The sequence below is a fragment of the Xiphophorus couchianus genome, chromosome 15 (genome assembly GCF_001444195.1).
Source record: "Xiphophorus couchianus chromosome 15, X_couchianus-1.0, whole genome shotgun sequence".
Lineage (NCBI taxonomy): Eukaryota > Metazoa > Chordata > Actinopteri > Cyprinodontiformes > Poeciliidae > Xiphophorus > Xiphophorus couchianus.
Genome location: NC_040242.1, coordinates 6,430,038 through 6,450,523, shown reverse-complemented (window position 1 = coordinate 6,450,523; position 20,486 = coordinate 6,430,038). Strand labels below are relative to the sequence as shown.

Sequence of the window (20,486 nt, the reverse complement as noted above, 5' to 3'; positions counted from 1 at the left end):
TGCCTTCTGCAGCTTGATAAACTGAGCTAAAAGCATGTGTAATTGCTTAATGGTAAATATATTAAACCCATTAACTCTGCAAACACAATTTCAATTTACAACTACAATCTGTCAGTGGAAAACCCCCCCCTCAAAATCACTCATTTAGTGCATAAACAGATGAGAACAAATACTCAATCCACCTTGTGTTTTATGCATTCTTTTTGTCTTATCCACAGCATCCTGTTTTTATTGGGTAACACTTTGGAAATGTAATTTGACAGCAGGTATTAAATATGTATGCATCAATGTCAGTGAGATACTCAAGTCAAACTCATCTCTGTTCTTGGTGACTTTGGAGAATTGAATGAACTCCCAGACTTTCACTGTTTAAAATATAATTCATCAATGATGTTTCAGAGTGCAGGAGTTTAAATCTAATTCATGAGGGAGACAAAGCACAGTTTTTCAAGCTTGGGAGCTCTACTTAATCATTTTATGCTGGAAAACTAGAATTCTGTATATTACCACATAAGAGTATTTTGGTGTATTATAGTAATCCAAATAATCCAAGAGAAAAACATATGTGGAAAACGCTTCATGATGTAATGCAGCTATCAAACAATAATCTACTTTAAATACTAAATGTCAACAATCCCAGTGCTGTTTTATCAGCATATTTGTGATCTGAAAATCCTTCAATAAATATGTTTATTGATAAAACATGTAGTTATGTAACATTACATTCAACAAAGACTCAGTTTCCATAATATATGTAAAGCTGGAGTCACAATATTTATTACCTTAACAAAATGGTTGGCAAATCTAAAAGCATAGTTTACTTTGTTTAAAAGTAATTGTATAAAATAAGTATTAAAGGAATTATGAAAGTCATTTCTATGAATTAGAAGTTGTGTTGTTGTGCATATAGTATGCATACTGGGATGAACAGTGTGAAGTTTGCGGTGTGGGACTGCATAAAGATGGAGAAAAGCCTTGTTTGCACAAATCCTAACATAAAAATGGGATTCCAATCAAAACTGTTGTAGTACCTATTTCTTGCCAGCATATGAAACATTATAGAAGAATATACTGTTAGAAGAATATACTGTCACTGAAAAATGTCAAGTTTTTGAACACTATCATGTTATAACATAACAAATGTGAGAATTTCATCCAAGTGGAGGCAGTAGTATTCTTTTAGCGCATGAATACTAATATTCCAAAGAAAGAATCATTTACAGGAGTTTCTAAAGTTTTACTTCATGCTTGGTATAACACATGGAGACATATTGAGGGTTATAATATTACTTGTGCTAGAAAATGTTTTTTTTGTTGCATATAAACACTGCATTGCATAAATCAACAACGAAATCAAGTAAAAATGTCCACTTTGAATGAAAATTGTTGCAGTCCAAACATTTTTTTTTACATTGAAATGAATTATACAAATAAACATCTTAATCTATTTAGTTATCTTTTTATAACCATGGTAAATAACAAAACAACTTGTTTCTTTCCACAACTTTTGATAAGCCAGTAGGAGACAACATGACAGAAACCAAACAAGACAACATCCACATCTTGAAAGGCTTCACAGCCTGACCTCATAATGTCGACTCTTAATGTCTGTAAAAATGATCCAGGTCACTACACTAACACACACCCACTTACCCTCACAACCACACACAAACACACACACACACACACACACACACACACACACACACACATACAATTCCCTGAGGCAGCAATGACACAATACACAATACCCCAGATGGTGGTCCCAGAGGACCACCATCACTTAATCCTCCCTCCTGGACGCATGCTTCAGTGCACAAACACATGCAGAGAGAAAGGAAGGGACATTCGTCCAACCTCTTTGCCCATTACTTTGTTCCTCTCTATTATCATCTACTATTTAAAAAATGCTTTCCTAAGACTTCCAGCTTTACTCAGACCGCCTCAGGGTACAAGGACAGAATGCCAGCTTGTTTCACCAGGTTTTGGTCCAAGTGGCCACCTGTTCTGGCAGCTACAGCCACAAGCACTACTTGAAATATGATGATCCAGGAAAGTCCCCTGTTCGTCTTATATATGTGGAGAAATATGACACCCCAATGGCACCGGAGAAGTATAACCACACCTTTGATCTAGCCATGGATCAAGTTCCTTACAAGTCCACAAGTAAACATCTACTGGTCACTTCCATAATCTCTAAAAACAACTAAAATTTGTGGTCACTGTTTTTTTTATACCTTTTTATGTCATACCACTATCACATAATGCATTGAATTATAGATGGTTAGTAAGGCTGTCATCTACCTAAGTAATCAATAGTAATGGGTCATTGTAATGGATTATTGGGCTCAAAATGACGTCATCTGATTTTGTAGCTTTATGAGCTTTCTGAGCTGCAGTGGGCTGCACTGACCACTGCAGAAAAACAGCAGCAAAATGGCTAACAAGGGTAGGATAGGTCATAGTTTTCATTCACTTTCAAAGCACCTCTTTGCCCTCTCTGCCCTCATGATTATCAATTTTTTAAAAATGTATTTTTACATACCTTAATCAGAAGCAAATTCTACAGATCTCAAAACATTGAAAATAAGATAAGCCAGGTTGAAAATACTTACCGGTAATATGTTTTTGGAGTGGATTTGATATTTAACATAATATATGTATAAAGTTGCAAGACAGTTCACTATCCCCTGACTGTTATCAGCATGTGATATACAATGGTGTACGATTGTCAGCTTAATTGAAAACATAATATGTTTTTTTCTGTTTATCCTTTTTCAGGCTCTAAACAGATCCATTTTAATCCATTAGACCCATTTTTAAAACAGCACATGCATGTGTGTGGGCTTGTTCATGGATTATTTCTTCACAATTTCAAATCTGACTGATAATCTATTAACATATGGCTGCTGCTAAAATCTGCTATTTGGAGAGTATGCACAAACAAATGTTAAAATTGTACATAAGCAGACATAACATGGATGTGTTTTTTCAGTTTGAAATGCAGCAATAATATATTGTTATCTTGAATACTCCTACTATAGTAAATCATAAAAACAACAATCTCAATTGAAGCTAGTCTAATAGATACAAGAGATCATTAGATTTTTATCCATAATATACCGCAACAGCAACAATGAAATATAACAAAGAAAAATGCTAAATAAGAGTTGGACATGAGTAAATATGGAGCATTAACTGACTTAACAACATATGACAGCTTTATGTGAGCTAAAAATGCTCATAAAATTTATCTTCTGAGATATCTAGAATATTAAGCTATAATTATCACAATTTAGGGCTTTTATTTCCACAACATATATAAACAATGACAGTTTGTTCTTACGTTTAGCTGCCAACCTCAGGCACTGTGTCTTAGTTTCCTGGAAAAAAAAACAAAAAACACAAAGAGCATTTTTCAGTATCCTGCAACAAACTGTTAAGAAGACAATGCAATATTGACCGTATTCATATTGTGAGCTCCATGCTATGATTTCAAGTCATTGCCTATACAGAATGTCTAAATTGGAGTTAATTAGAGCATCTCTTTGCCTCTTCAACTAAAATATATTTAATTGTAACAGCTTCCAGGTGTGGAGCTGATGTTTCATTTTCATACAACATCAATAAATGTGTATTTACCCTCTCTGTGCTGCTAACTGCTTGGAGGTAGATGTTGTAGTTCTTCCTTGGAGCCAGCGGGGGATTCCAGAATCCCTGTACAGCACGAGATGCAACTTTACTTCAGGCAGTACAGTCACTTTCTTTATCAAATGCAAATCTTTAGATCAGAAATTGTAATTGTTACACCTTTGTTATTACAATGTTTAGAAGATGTATTTAATCTTCAATATGGTAAATTAGTTAGCGTTGCTTAAACAGTTTAACAAACAAAAACAAGTACAATGTCATTAGAAATATGTCTGTTTCGTCAGTGCAACTTGTTCCCTATCCCCTGACTCAATCCCCTTCCTTGTGTTCCAGGCTGTGTAAAGTCAGAACAGCTATACCAAAGCAGAACCCCACCAGCCGCAATCAGTTGCACAATCAGCAACTACACACGTCGCAGGCATCCCCTCGACCTTCGTTCAGCCAGATCTTTAACTAAATTCAGCAGGAATGATCTGATGGTTAAGGCCAGGTGTGTGACCTGTGATTGTGACAATTTTCATCCACCATCCCTGCATCCTGCACTCTCTAATACTTATAGGACCTCCCTAAAACATCCTTGAAGCTTGGCTTTTCCCTTGGTTAAAAACCCTATTCCACTCATCACAGCACCATGCTCAGCCTCACCTAGTCTCAAAGTAAAAAACCTGAATTTCTCTCTTAGTTAGCGTGGTTGACATAAATTATCTATCACTATTCCTGTTTCCATTTTCATTTTCTTACTGAAGATACCCATGTAATGTTAAATAAGTGGCTACACTCTCTATGAATAATCTAGCTAAACATAGCTGATAGGTATTTTCCCTAACAATAGCAATCACATGCAGTGAATTTTATTATATTGCATAAATCATGATCCAACTTAATTTCCCCATTTATTTAGTTGGTACTATTGCTTTACAAACCAATGATACAGTTTTCTTCAGCTTTGTATCATTTTCTTTGATAATTGTAAGTTTCTATATTATTACTGAAATATCATTTTAATGTCAAACATTTTTTTAAGAACACTTGCCTGGTAAGTCTTGTTGTCTCCCACAGTAAAGGGGAGGGGCTCAGGCAGGTTGCTGGGTGACAGCTGGGCAGCATAGTAATATGGAGAACCACCACTTGATGCGCTGTGGTAGGAAACTGGAACCTGGGAGTTATTAAGGGTGATTTGTCAATACATGTGATTGATAAATGATTCATAGCACAGCTTTAATATTTTTAGCACATAATATACCATAGCAGAGTTTGCTTGTTAATGTAAGAATACAGACATTTGCATCAAAGTGTTGTGCCTCTTCATAATAAATAATGCAAATGGATCTGCTTTACTTGAGCAAAACTGCCTGAGGTTTACATTAAATTTTCTGGTAATGAGTTCCACATAATATTCACTAGCACACAAGTAAATGCATATGTGGCTTGTTAAATCTAAGCAGAGATGTATATCTGTCACCTCATAACAATCAGATGAAGCCTGGCGACGTGACCGCTGAGGATTTACTTCCTCCACCACAATCTGGTAAGCACTATACACAAAGAAAAAGAAAGTAATTACAGTAATAATTATAGTTTTTTTCAATACTCATATGGCCAAAAGCAAGAAATACAGCATGTATGAAAATGATACCTTATAGGTGCACCCTTGGCTTGTGCAGGTTTGAGCAGGACAGTGATAGTTGTTGCAGTTTCATTAAGAAATGCCTCTGACACGTCATACTCATCTATCGTCGGGGCTAAGAGAGAAATAACAATGGCATCATTGTTATTTCAGCAGTTATGGTGTTAAAGACATTTGTTTTGTTTAAAATCTCTCTTCTACCTGAGATATTCGTAGTCACATTAAGGGTAGATGCAGGCCCGAAACCTTTGGAAGTCGATGCTCGTATAGAGAGCTGATACGTAACACCTGGGTGGAGTTGGGCAAATGTGTAGTGGGTGGCATTTGAAGGTAATGACACCATGAGTCCCGGGCGCTGCAGAGGTACTGAAGGGTCAAATGAGCGCACACCACTGTAGCTGATCTGAAGAGATTCAGTGGCACATAAACCAGTTTTTAATATTTATGAGGCAGAGCATGTTACAAATTTAGCTACTTCAACTGCTTCCAGAAAGGACACTACCTCGTATTGTGTTATAACTCCGTTGGGCTCAGCTGGTTCCTTCCAGTAAAGGATTATTGTCTCTTCAGATGGAGTGGCTCTAAGTGACTGACTGGGAACAGGACCTGGAACTGTTGACCCAAACAGAGAGACACAATCTGTAAATGCTAATAAAACCAGCAGTAAAATTCTGCTCCTCAAATGAGGAAGCTGGGACCAAAATGAAACATACACAGGAAGACAAACAGATGAGCATCATAAAATGTTATGCGTTTATTTTTTAATTTAGAAAAACAAAAAGATGCCAACTGAAAATTTAATAAAAACAACCACATTTTAAAAAGCAAATTCCAACTATGAATAATTTCTTTTTTTACCATCTTCATCAGTCTGAATAATGGTTTCATCACTCTCCTTCCTTCCCTCTGGATTGGTCAGGATCATCTTCAGGCTAACATTAGTGTAAGGGGGCAGGCTTCCCACCAGGTGACGAGGTGCTGAGAAAGGAAAACAAAGAGAACTAATAATTATATTGTCGAACAACAACCTATTTCAAGCTCATATAATTGTCACTTTCAGACCTTAAAGGTGCAGATTTAAAAGCAGTGTTTTATCAAATACATGTTTGCAGCAGGTATTTTACGTCGTGACTATAGAAAATGGCTGAGATCGCAAGGACTTTTGTGCTACTCATGCCTCAAAATAAATCACAAACATATTCAACTTTCAAACACAGACCCCGTGCCATGAATTTAAAAAAGGCAGCAAAGACTTTTGTTGTAAATCTTAGGAACCAAAGAGTGGTCTGGCATTTGTGCATGGAAATAAAACTCATTGAGAAATAAATCATCAGAATAATTGGATATTACAGTTCTGTCAGATTAATCAATGGAAAAATCAATAGATCTCAAGACCATTTAGAGGGAACATAAATAATTCTTCAAATTACATTGGTCTACTAATGTAGAATGACACCTGCAATGCACATAATGATTTAACTGAAATATTTAAATATTGTGCATAGTCTATGCCTAAAACAATGACCCTAAGACTTGTAATATCAACTTTGGAGCACAATTTTAAAACAAAATGTTCTCACCATATTTCTTGGACATACTTTTTAGCAATAAACAGAGATGCTTTCTTATCTAGACTTATTATTAAATATCAATTCTAGTTTACTTCACAGCGCTTAAAACAAGAAATCCTGGCACACCAACATATTTTTTCACTGAACGATCACCTGATTCCTTTATAAGTATTACCTTTAGGATCCATATCCAAGCAGTCAGCTTTGCTGTGGTTGTCGGCGGTCATGTAATGGTAGCAAATGGTGACATTAAAGGTGTGACAGCGAGTGATGTTGTAACCAAGGGACTCCCAGTCCACCGCAATCAAACGAGCTCTGGTCTCAGCAATCTTCAGCCTCTTGGGTGTACGCATGGGTTCTGCAAAAAAGAAAGGAGAGAAGAAAGGTAAACCATAAAGGTCTTAGAAATTGCTGATTGTTCATCTCAAAAAACACAGTTGCATTACAAGAATATAAAAAAAAATAGTAACTCTGTGTGTTGTCTTAAAAAAGCATTTTTGTAACTTTATTTTTTACATGAACAATTGCATTCAAACTTTTAAAAGAAACTCTAAAAATCCTCAGGCTTTCTTTTCTGTGCAGTATGAGATTCAAGCAACTGTTCTTTTTGTTGCCAAAAACAACTAGGAGTGGCGGGCCAACATTTCCCAATGATGACGCATCTAGGTTTGAACAAACACTCATTTCTCTGTGCTGTCTCTCCACCATTTCTCAAATGCAATATCTTCTGTAGGCAATCTCTGGTTTCCATCCTTAATGTGGATTCAGACTGCTATTGTCAATATAATCTACTTTCCTTTGTCACTGCCCAAGGCTTTAATTACCTTAACTGGCTCATTTAACTGGATCAATAAACCCCCAGTCCTAACACATGCACGCACACACACACACACACAACCCTACAGTACACCTGGAGAAAGGAACAGAAACTCAAACTCTGTTGATTTATCACTCATGAGTCCACTTCATGCCAAGCAGTTTATTTACAGGGATGACTATCAGCTTTTGTTTTTCCTGAGATTCAACTACTTTGCCTATATACAAACAAGGCTAAAATCTTAAGGACATGTCAACGACTGCCAAAGACTTATGAATCTAAGTTTGGGAAGTAGAAAAGATATCATACTGTCAAGAAGCATGTAATTAGCTTTGATAAAGTAACGATGGAAAGCCTTTGTCTCAGACAGAAGTGACCACTTGATCAGCAGGCATAAAGTATGATGAAATCTTCTGCAGAAGAGCATGTCAAAAGGAAATGCAAGGATTATCTTCTGAGTTGACAGCGACTCACAAGCAAAACAACTGTACTCACACTGCACACTGTGGATATATTCTGTTTTTTCTATTGCCTAGTATGTATCTTTGTCTATTATGTAAATATTTGCTGAAGAACTGCTAAATAAGGACCAGTTTTGCGAATTTGTCCCTTTTATTGCTCACATGGGTTTTTATAGTTCAAGTTCAAGGATGTTGAAGCTACAAGTGGATAAGTCAAATATGTGGTTGTTGCATGTATTAACCCACACAATTCATTACGCTCTCCTCCAACATCAGGTTATTGAATCACTTGTCTTTCAAGTGCATCATGCAAACAAAGAGGATTTATGAGAGTACATTTCTGAGAAAAATCTAATTTCACCAGGAATTTACAAGAGGTTTTTCCACCAGTATTAAGACAGATTTGCTGGAAGACTTGGATTTGATTAAGGGGTCAGTTCCTTCTGTCTGTGAAAACTATAGGCACAGAAAAGCGGTAAGCTCCAAATAACGCTGAAATAAACTATTTTAGACAGAAATTTATTGTGTGGTGATATGACTTTCTGGCCATTATTTTGATAATGGTAGCATCTTTACTTCTGCTTATGTTAGCGCCGTGTGCTCGCTTTTGAGGACATAACCAAACTGCGAGTTTTGAATAGTATCAGTACATCAACTTCTTGCCATTGTTATTGCCGTTTTTGTCTTGGAGAACACATGATTCAAATCCATTCAGCGATGTTTCTGTGCTGCCAGATAATCATGTCTCTGCTATCAAACTAAAAATGTGTCCGAACGCGGTGAAGTGGAACACTTTGATACCTGGAGGGGGGCGGTGTGTGAAGTGTCTCAGTTGCATTTAAAGAGACCACACCAAAGCGAGTTGTTCTGAGACCCATCTCAGAACAGGGGTAAAAGAGGCGCCTGTGGAGCTACCATAACAAGAAATTCAGACTAAAGCATTGCAGTTCCACTTTATGTAAACCACAACTGAATGATTTAAATGGGAAAAGGAAGGCTTTAAAAGCATATGTCCACATTAAACAACATGCATATTTTTGGAGCATGAGAGGAAGCCAGAGTACCCAAGGATCTTAAAGTATGAACATGAAATGTTGACAGAGATCAGCTGCAATACAAACATAGTTATGTTTAATCATCGTCTTTCTGATTCTAAAGGAAACAAAAATACATCTGTTAAATGCAGAACTCATAAAACCTTTCGTTTCGTATGACAAATTACTCTTAGTAGGATTTTATACAATAAGTGGCTGTGAAGAAAGCCAGTTGAATACTCTGGTTGTTCTGTTGATTGCAATATTTCAAATCACAGGTAAATTTGATAAGTTAATAAGTTATATTCATTCAAATAAGACAGATCAGTTAGCTTACAATTGACTTAATGTATAATTGAAGATTCTTTTTAAATTTCCCTTCTTGTAATTCTCTTGTTTGATAAGTTATACGTTTTTTGAGAACTTATAAATGAAAACAGTTCACAATAAAGGTAATTTTTAAAACTCCTACTTGTCTTGGCCAGTCAGTTTTTTTTTACCTCCTTTCAGAGGAGACAACACAAGGACACAAACTAGTTGTTTCCTCTTGACAACCCATTATCTACCTGTCACTCACACACACTGCCTCTGAAACTGGCCGTACACACTCTTGCACTCAGTTATTACCCAAATACACACTCACACTTAAGGTTGCGACAAAAATAAAGATTAAATCAAGGCAGGTAGGTTTGGGCATTTGTGAGTGTGAGTGTGCGTGTGCTCACCTCTCTTAAAGCTCACCATAAGAATTTATTGTCAAGGGCAAGCACAAATCTTTCAAAGTTCCAACCACACACACACCAAGAGTACATTACAATAATGATAGGGTTGCTACACCATTTTAATAGAAATATTTTACCAATAAAATGATAAGAAATGGAAAAAATATTAAAAGGAGACAAAAGGTTATGCAGGCAATTCTCTGCCGAGCAAATATTATTCATGTACTGTGTGTGCACTATTGGGTGCTAATGGCGGAAAGGGTCATAGCATTTCATTTTGGCTTCAACCAGTTATTGGATGGCTGACATTTAAATAGAGCAAGAGGGAAAACTCCTGCTTTCTCCACCTGCCTCACTCTATTTCTGTCTTCTACTCATTTGTCCCGTTTCTTTTTTCTGTCTGTGTCTGTTAAAATCAATACCTGTGATCATTCCCATAAACAGCACTGCTGAAACACACATACACGTCCTCACACACACACACATCAAGCAATGTAATAAGTAGCATTGATCTTTTTTGGTCTCTTGATGCCACTGATGCATCAAGAGATGAGATGGTGACCATCTCACTCCTCATAGTGAGATGGTCACCAGCAAGGAATTAAAACAAAATATGAGCAGATGCTTATGTCATGCAAACACAGACATACTGTATATACTGTATGTACCTACATACGAACAAACAAAAAAATACTTGTCTTTATTACTTTTAGAAGTTGAAACCCATCCATTCTTTTTAATTCACTTTGCAGCTACAACATCGTTTGTGTTGATCTATCACACACAATCCTAATGAAATACATCAACGTTTGAGATTGTGACTTGATAAAAGGTAGAAAAGTTAAAGAGGAACTGATAATTTTAGTATTGTATATATCCACAACCCACACACTAATTTCAAAACCCAATTCTCATCCTAACCCATAATGCACTGCTGTTTATCTCTATTTACTGTGGGTGGTAAAAGCAGGCAGAAAGGTGAGCAAAAAATGGACAGACAGCAAGAAAGGAGGAGAGAAAAGAGAAAAGAAAGATATAGAATGAAGTGAAACTGTGGAGGACTGAGGGACAGATAAAGGGAGCAGAGTGCGGAAGATGAGAAAAGGGGAGAGAGAGGTGGAATGGGTGAGACGATAACTAATTTGGAAGGTGGCCAAAGTCAAATGGGACCAAATCCAAAGGCAAACCATAGAGCATGCCTTGTCCCTTTCCCCTCCTCCTGTAGACTGACAAATGGCTGGATTCATGTTGAAACTAAAAGGCTTTGTTCTTCACAGATGGAGCTTTGAAAACAACAACAATACCAATAAACACTAACAATAACACCAAGGACTGAAAGCTTCATATCAGCAGAATCCAGAGGTGGGAATTAAAGCATGGAAAACAAAAGCAAAGGAAATGAAACTAAATGAAATTAAACTACGCAAATGGGAACACAACCATGCCTCTCAACATGAAACAACAGAAAGCCAACAAATAAACAGTCGTCACACTGTCAAACTAAACAGAATATAGGGAAGATCAAGGAAAACGCAGAAAAGAAAGAACAGGCGGAGAGAATGGACAGGAGGGGGGCGAAAAAGAAAAGGTTGAGAGAAAATGTTGCTAAATCCAAGTTAATCTGCCCAATTAGTTCCTGGTAATCCTTTCACTGTCATGAGGAAGACAAATGAAACTGACTGCATACAATCAGTCTCTGCATGTCGGGTGGATGTTTGTGTGCACCAAGTGTTTTTCAGTTGGATGATAAAAAAATATATTTTTAACTTGGCACCACAAAAGTTAAAATTAAAAACATTAACTACAGCTCTGTCCAGAAATTATTTTTCTACAAACAAACTACAAAATTAAGACTTTGTTTGTTTGTTTCTTATATTTCTTTTTTGTTTCTTTGTTTTGCCATCATTCTCAAGGGTAGGTATTATTGATGAGTGAATAGATTTGGCATATTCAAATGGGCAATTTGCAGTGTATAATAATGATTATATTTACAATGTTGGGACTGAGAAATATTATTATTAGTGCTAATTTTACAGAAGTTGCAACAAAGATCCCTTTCCCCCCTTAGATGTGTGGCATCATGTTACACTAATAGCTGCTTAAGTGTTGGAAAAAGGCACAAATATGGTGCTAAAGGTCACAGACTGTAGGAAGAAAAAGAGAAAAGAAAATAGGCAAAATCTAAAACTGATACCGGCTATATTTACCAATATTATCGCCATTACAAAATGTTCTTTTATTGTTCAGAAATATATCAAATGATGTTACATATGTGCCATCTTTTTTTGTTTCTTGTGTTTGTGTCAATGTGTCTTTAATCTGACCATGACCAAGAGGTTTCAACAACAACAAAAAAAAACAGTCAGGCTTTGGATTAAAAGCCACTTCATCATTTTCTCCACTGGCACAAACACACATACTGCACATGGATTCAATGCTCTTCACATCAAGTTGATTATTTTTCACCCTTCAGACAAGAGCAATATATTACCAAAGAAGAAAAATCGAGAGAAAAGTCAGCGTGTAGTGAAGGATAGAGCATCAAAAAGGGGTAAAGATAGAAAACTAAGAAACGAATGTGATGAAAATAGATTTAAACATAAAAAAGAAGAGGAAGGGATCTCTTATCACATCAACTGCTCAGCAGAATGTGTGATATCTCCGCAGGATTTTATTAACTTTATTGGTTTTTAATTAAACAGTCTTTCATACAGTGGCATGTTGAGCCTTTTGCCTGACAATTGGGCACAGGTTTGTCTGTACAAGTGTGTTCCAGTGTCTTCAACATATAAAAGATCATATTCTGCAAACTACAGGTGGTGGGATCAGACAAACGTAACCAAACAGAAAAGCAAAGGAATCCTTACCATTTAAATAACATTTCTGGTCCGTGTCTGCGTGTCTCATAACTAACACAAATGTACTTAATAAAATTCTGAAGGTGTACATGAATTTGCATGTGTGTGAGTATAGCCTCAAAGAGATGAAGTAAAAAAAAAAAAAGAGATATATTTTTAATAAAAATAGAATAAGCAGAGCTCAGCGATAATATTCACTTAGCATCACTACTGCCTGATAACTATGTTTACTGCATACTCATTTAAAGTATAAGCAAGTGAGACTAGTTTGTGTACAACATTTAAATTTCATGTACCCTGGCAAAAAGCAAAGTGGTTCACATATATTTTTAAACTGGGTGATGCAGATAAAAATGTGCTTTTAATGATAATGAGCTTTATTATGTGTTTATTTTGCTTCCTAGCTGACAGTTAAATGAGAATGCAGAGTATAAATCAGAAGATACAGCCAGAAGCTGGTTAGCTTAGCTTAAAGGCTAAAACAATGGGGAATAAATGATAAAAAAAAAAAAAATCTGTTTCATTAGCTACATGTGGAGAGTCATGATAGTTATTGCACCCTGCCGAGTAAATGTTTGCAACATCAGTTGTCATAAAATCACAATGTGTCATATTGGAATAGATATACAATATATCATGTTACAACTACAAATCTTCATGAAATTTGAATTTTATTCCGATAGACCAATGCAAAGATTTGCAGAATTGTTAAGTTTAAAGTACATAAGGGATACTTTTACAAACTTGTGAAAATAATCTTAAAGTATGGCATAAAATAATGCTTTATAGAAAGGCTATTATGCAAAATGAAGCATCTAATGTGAGGCGTAAGATGTATGTCTCTAGAGCAAGTTTAAGATTTTTTTATGTTGTATCTTGTGTGGTGGTGTTATGCTTTGTCCCATGGTGTTTGTCTACCTGCTTGTTATTATCTACGTGTTGATGTTTAACACATAGGTTGGTATGTGGAAAAGAATTTCCCCTTTGGGACACTAAAGTCTAAAAAAGTAAACTTCCACTCCATTATAAAGTCTTTTGCAGCCTCTCACAGTTTGCCTTCCATGGTCTCCTTGGTCTGCATTTGGTTACATCTATATTCTCACCAATTCTTATCAACTGTCTTATGTCTGGTTGAAGAAAAGCATACCCGCAGAATGATAATCCCATCACAATGTTTCAACTTTGGTTTAATGAGTAATTTTACTTTTATTCATTTGCATGTAGGTTAAAAAAAAACTAGTTTTTATCTCCTCTGGGAAGAGTGTTGTCTTTTAGATGTTTGTGTTAGCAATTGTAGTAGATGTGGTTGCATCTTCTTTAGCTATCTGCAAAAAGTACTTCTTAGGGCATTCTTTAGCAATTAGTTTCTTCTGCCTCTCTGAAGGTTAGATTTAGGAAAATATGACTAAAAGTTATCCTGTCAACAGAGTTTCCACCCATGCTGTGGATCGCTACAGCTCCTCTGGCATAACCAAAGGTTCTCTGCTGTGTGTTTCATTAATGCTCCTCTTGTCATGCCTCTGAGTTTAGTTAAATATCTTGATAGGTTTGAAGATGCACCAAGATATCTTCTTGGTGCATCTATCTTTTTTCAGAAGATAGATTCCAGGCTGCATTTTGAGATGTGTGGATATTCTTATATAGTGCCATTCTGCTTTAAACTACTCCAGCACCTTATCTGTGACATGTCTGGTGTAGTCCTTTGTCTTCATGATGCCATTTGTTTTCAGTACTCTGGTAAAACAAACCTCAAAGGCCTTGATATAATTACAATAATTACAGTGAAATTAATTTACAAACAGGTGGACTATATGTACCAATTATATAATTTGGGATTTGATTTATCGATATGTGAATGCTTTCATTTGTAAAAACAAAATGTGAAAAGCACTTATTTTTTCCACTTTACAATTATGCAATACATTGTATTGGTCTATCACCTAAAGTATATATTATATACATTGACATTTGTGGTTCAATGTAATAGAAAGCGTATATCTTACTGCAGTGATCTTATATGTTATTCTCAGGTTGGGCTGATATCAAAATTGCTAAGCATCAACAAAAGTCTTTCCTTGTTGATTATCACTAAAATAAAAAGTCAGATCTTATTTAAATTAAGATTTGACTTTATTCTGTCCCAGCACATTGTTGAAATTACAATAAATCTGTGTCTTTAATGCGGAAATGTTCTACTTGGAAGAGTAGTAAGAAGATTAATTTCCTCCTCCTGTTAAACAGGAAACTACTCAATAGATGAGTCGCCTGAACAAGTCTATGACTTCCTTTTTGTCAATAAACAAGAACAGATGCACACACTCTCATTCAAATTCATTCACCAGTTCACACACATACGCACACACACACAGAGGGGTTGGCAGACATCAGTCAGGCCCTGTGGTTATGAGTTTTCATCTCTTTCATTTTCATTCCCCAGTTTCATCATTCTCTCGCCTCCTGCTCTCTTGCCCCACTCTGATTCTCTTTTCTCTTTCTTTCCCAGCCTTATTGTTTTTCATCATATCTCCATTGCTCTCTTTTTCTGTTTTTCATTCAGACTCATTGCTTTTATTTCTGTCTCTTTCTCTTTCATATCAACCTTTTTTTTACCCATGCTGTCTCTCTCCCCCAGGCTAGCTGTGTTTATATTTCAGTCGTTTATTTCTACAAATGTCAGACAGTGTTTCTGCCCTCCGTCTATTGATCCACAGAGAGCGAAGGAGATGAGGAGAGGGAGGCACAGAGAAAGGGTGGAAAGCCAATGACTATGAAAGAAGGGGGGATATATAGAGGGAGGAGCTGCTAAAATAAGTAAAAACATTTAAAAAAAACAGTCCAGGAGTGAAAGAAGAAAAATTTCATCTTTCATCTGAGCAACCATATTCTGAGTTTGACTTTACCATCCTCCTCCTCTGCTCTTAAATTTAGCCTCTCACTACACACTTCATACTCTGCATGCATACTCTCTGTTCAAATATCTCTTCCCCTCAAAAAATTCAGATTCTGAAATAAAGGGCAACAGTTGATAAAGTCAATAAAAACCTAGGTGTAAGAAACACCAGGAAGAAATATTTATAAGATAAATAATTTATATTTACAAGAAAAACAAGATAAAGTCTCATTTTTTGAGAATTTTCATGCATAAAGCTTTTAGTTTACCATGCTATTTTTGTCTTACCTGCACATTTGGTGCGAGTAATGAGAGGTGGTCCTGATTTTCCTGTCCCTCCCTCTCCTGGTCTCGTTAGTAACACTCTGATCTCATACTCTGTATCTGGGTCCAGGTGCCATAACTTGTAGTTGGGAGAATTCACAGCATGAGTCTCAGTCCAGGTGCCTGATGTCATCCGGTATTCAACCTGAAGAAAATAATCAAACATAAAATATTAGTTCAAAAAATTTTTTCTTCCTTTCTCAAAGAAAATGTTAGCATTTCAAAATTTATTACACACACTTCTGTTAAATGCTAATACAGCTTTATTTATATACATAGGTACAAGTGAATGCTTGAAAATGATAGATTTTCTCATAAAGAAAACACACCTCTTTAAGTATAATGGGTCCATCACCAAATATGGAATTAGCATTGAGTTGAATCAGCAGGTATGTAGGGCCGACACCAAGCAGCTGGGGTGGAGCAATAGGGTGAGGGGGCTCTGAGGAGAAAACAAAAGAACAACAGGAAGTTTAAATGTGGTACCGAAGATGGATTACACACTATAAACCAATATCGCAACTTTATAATATGAAACAACAGCAAAAATAATAATCATGTCTTCAACTGATTATTATTATTTCTAATTGCATACATTAAACTAGCAATGAAATAACTTGTGTGTCAAGAACTCAATACTGTTGGAATACCTTGACCTTGCTAGAGAGCGATGGATACTTGTCATTTCTGTTCTGGTACATCCTCTGATAAATTTCAAATCAAGAAGGTTTGCTACATTCAAACCTGACATGCCTGCTTATCCCTACACCAGCATCTACCTGCAGGCTCTGATTCATATGAATGATATTTACCCTTCACTTCCCAATATCTCTGCACAAATGCATTCTGCAAGGAGCGACGAGGTCAGAGCCTAGAGGCCATAATGTATGTTTACTTGTGAGATTGTTGTTGGGATATGTGCACTCATTCAAGCAGGAAACCGGAATGTTAAATTGGAGTCAGACTGACATGAGGAGAAATTTCCAAAGGGGGCTAATCCTCTTTAGCTTTATCTCATTATTTATATGAATTTCACCACATGAATGTCTCAAAAATTTGAGAAGTATCAGTATTGCAATGACTTCCTTTTCACTAATTGCATAGGTTACACAGTGCATATATATCACTGTTTCCAGTTAATAAATTGTGTTTATTTTTATATGAAAATGACTGTGATGATCTGATCAGTGCAAAGTGTGACACTTGTGTGACTGACAGATTAATCTGCACGACACATAGTCATACATACATCAATACATGCATTAATCACTCCAGCCGTGCATGGACCGCAACCTGCCAAGCAAACCGTAAATCACAGAGATTTATCTCCAAGACACATCCTCACGCAGTGAACATTACTTTCTGTATGAGGACAGGAAAAGGTCCTACTTTTTTTTTTAAATTCCATATCAGATACATCAAAGTTATCAAAATTAAATATGAGCACCTGGTGTTACTATGTGCGTTTGCTCCAATATTAGTCATACTTTGCATTGTTGGCACCTCCTTTTTTCTTGTATGAGTGTGTGTTGGCATTTTTTGTGTGCTGAATGTGGCTGTCAGCAGGGTTCATGCTGGGAGGAGGCTTTTTTAGAACAGATAAAATAGTTAAGTCTGACAGCACATGCACATGTGCAAACAGACACACAAATGTGTACAATCACATACACACGCAGGCGGATGGAGCTGAATCCAGATAATGAACATCGAAGTGACTTCAGAAAACCAACAACGTCAACAATATGTCAACTAGCAACACTATCAAGTAAACAACTAGATGATTGAGGATAAGATAAAGAATTGAAGTGAATACTGAATGATGCATATTTTTAAGAAACTGGGTTCTTGTTTGTTTTTAGCTTGGATATTAAGCATTATAAAGTGTCCCACTTTAAAGTCTATTAAATATATAAATGATAAATAACTAATATTACCTAACTGGGTCATTAAGTAACTCTTAAGGGAAAAACAAAAGCTGGTTTGAAATGAAAATTTTCTCTTTTTCTATTCAGTCCCTTGTCATTTGTACAGTTGACCTAAAAACAACAACAAATCATCAGTAGCATAATTTGCAATATCTCATGGTGGGTTTGTTGACACAAAGTTTTATATTATTAATCACATGTGTGAACTGTCTAATCATTTTTCAAGTTTTTGGGTCGAATGTAAATAATAATGACAAAACTGATGAACATGGGGAAAACCTCAAATGAGTTTATCAATCTTGACCTAATCTATAAAATGAAAGATTAATGTCTTTCATCCTATTCCAGAAAACTAAGCAAGAAAATATATATATTTATATATGTACAAATTTGCAAGAGGACACAGCACTATAAGCTTTATAAAGTGATATTAAACATGACTGCACACCAAAAAACACAAAGTGGGCATGCAACAAAAAAAAAATCATATGTGACTTTTGACCCATGAGGCACGTTGTACTTTGTTGACCATCATCAGCAACCTTGTCAATAAGGTTTAGCTTTCCCAAACCGCTGCTAACATCACCAAGAAACTCGCTGCAGGACATCTGACCCGGGAAAAAGTGAACATAGGATTGTGTAAGTGTTGCAACAGCAAAAAACTGTGTTAGAAGGCTTTCTATAATGCCTGAAGCTCCAACTGTCACTGCTTCTTGAAAAAAGAAAGAAAGAAACTATGGTTTTTGTGCATCTGTGTGCATGATTTGAGTAGCATACTTGTGGAAGAAATAATTTAGTGATTTGGAAGAAATGGACATTCTTAACTCATTCTTAGCTCATGATTATATGTCAAGGTTTGTTATATGAAAGTCAACACAGCAAACGTGTTCATCCTCATTCACTTGTGTGACAGTAATACTGTAAGAGATTTTTAGGCCATCAGTTGTGCGTAATGCAAGCTGGCATGGTGGTGTGTGTATGTGGGTAAACTACAAGCTAACATGATGATGCACTCTGTCACAGTGGGAACCAGAGGGCATGGCTTTATTAGACCTATCCTCTGACCAAACTTAAAGTGACACACATATACATACACACACTACAATACACAGTCGGACTCCCTTGTACTTTTCATGCTGTTTATCCGCAATAAAACTTGAAATGGCAGGACTGCGGCTTTGCCATCATTCATCCATCTGTGTTGGAACTGTAGGCTTAGGGCTACTGGACAACAATACAGTTTTTGTTTCATGCTGAAATATATCTGCATCACTGCAGTTTAAAACTTGCCTCAAGATATTTCACCCATTTTGTAATCTTTTATTGCTTCATATCAAAATTCTGGATAGTGGGTTACCAAACAAGATTAAGTAAATATTATTACACTGAATGGCGATGGTAAAAATTAAGGATGTACGGAATTCCAATGTTACTGTGGAAAACTATTGTTATTACGAATGTGTTCACCACCTTGTGAACCTAAGCATCTTGGTTACTAAGATCTATTTCACATGTGGGAAAATATAGAAATATAAAATAAATATAAAAAGTCCATAGAAAGTCCATCAAACTACTGTAATATATCTCTGGCAGGTGGGATTGAAAGCATAACACCTCAAATATTGTAGACTACCAAATATTGCATCCAGGCTGTTCTTTACTAATGTGATATTATTGCATACATTAATGCTGTCATAATGATTTTTGGTTTAATATATATTTAATTAGTCATTCTTCATAGACATGTTGCAGACGTTCATCTCTGTGTCACAAGTGTGATATTAACTAATTTAGTACAATTATCAGGCTTTTAACCTGGTTGAGAGTTCTAATCTTTAAAACATACACAATTTTTGCACATATCGAAGATTTTGCTTCTCCATTTTCCTCTTCTTCATATTCTTATCTAGAACATGACTCTTCAAGTAATACCCCACTTTGCAGCACTCCCTCGCTGGCCTCAATTTCATAATAAATACATTTTAACGAGTAAAATGTTCAAAGAAAAACTTTTTACCATTTCAGCTCGAATATGTCCATATTCATGGCCGTCTTCGTCCTGCAGGAGCCTTAAATCTCCAACATGCATGTGTTTTAAGAAAATAAACATATTCCCTGTTTCTTTGATTTCTATCTGGCTCTCATCTCCAGCCTGATATTTTTGATTTCTAATAAATAAACATGAGACTACTCTCCTTCCACATGCATACTCGGTGTTTCCATTCTTTTACTGTCTTGCCTTTCTAACAGAAATATTAACAATAACCCTCAAAGCTGTAAAATCCTCTTTGGTGGCTGTAAGCAAAAAGCAGCGCTATCCTGAATGAACCTCGATTGATGTTTGTAGATTGCTTCTTCTTTCCAGTTTAGACATACGGCTCCTGCCGTGCAGATTCTTCACCCCTCTCATCTTCGCCTTTTCTTGTTTTCAGAAATGACGTTCCAGATAAATAAACAGTAGCCATTTGTTTATTCTTAGTAAATCCACAAATGCATTGCCAAGCCTGACAGATTTTGTTGATCAAAAGAAAAGAACAAATCGATTTATTTCCAGAGGGAATTGGAATCCACAGTTACGGCAGAAATGGGGTCAAGCGACATAGACA

The 20,486-nt window shown here is 36.1% G+C and overlaps 1 protein-coding gene across 16 annotated transcripts in view; it reads right to left on the bottom strand.

Annotated features, from left to right (window-relative positions):
- Positions 1-20,486, bottom strand: part of ptprk (protein tyrosine phosphatase receptor type K) — a 106,705-nt gene that overhangs the window by 21,326 nt on the left and 64,893 nt on the right. For all 16 annotated transcript variants that reach the window (XM_028039883.1, XM_028039882.1, XM_028039884.1 and 13 more), the window contains 11 exons: positions 16,285-16,397; positions 15,920-16,100; positions 7,025-7,207; positions 6,137-6,256; positions 5,781-5,890; positions 5,480-5,681; positions 5,288-5,393; positions 5,114-5,186; positions 4,685-4,807; positions 3,643-3,717; positions 3,347-3,383 (listed from right to left, as the gene is read on the bottom strand). In XM_028039883.1, coding sequence (XP_027895684.1) covers positions 3,347-3,383; positions 3,643-3,717; positions 4,685-4,807; positions 5,114-5,186; positions 5,288-5,393; positions 5,480-5,681; positions 5,781-5,890; positions 6,137-6,256; positions 7,025-7,207; positions 15,920-16,100; positions 16,285-16,397 — 1,323 coding nt within the window. The remainder of the gene's footprint in view (positions 1-3,346; positions 3,384-3,642; positions 3,718-4,684; positions 4,808-5,113; positions 5,187-5,287; positions 5,394-5,479; positions 5,682-5,780; positions 5,891-6,136; positions 6,257-7,024; positions 7,208-15,919; positions 16,101-16,284; positions 16,398-20,486) is intronic.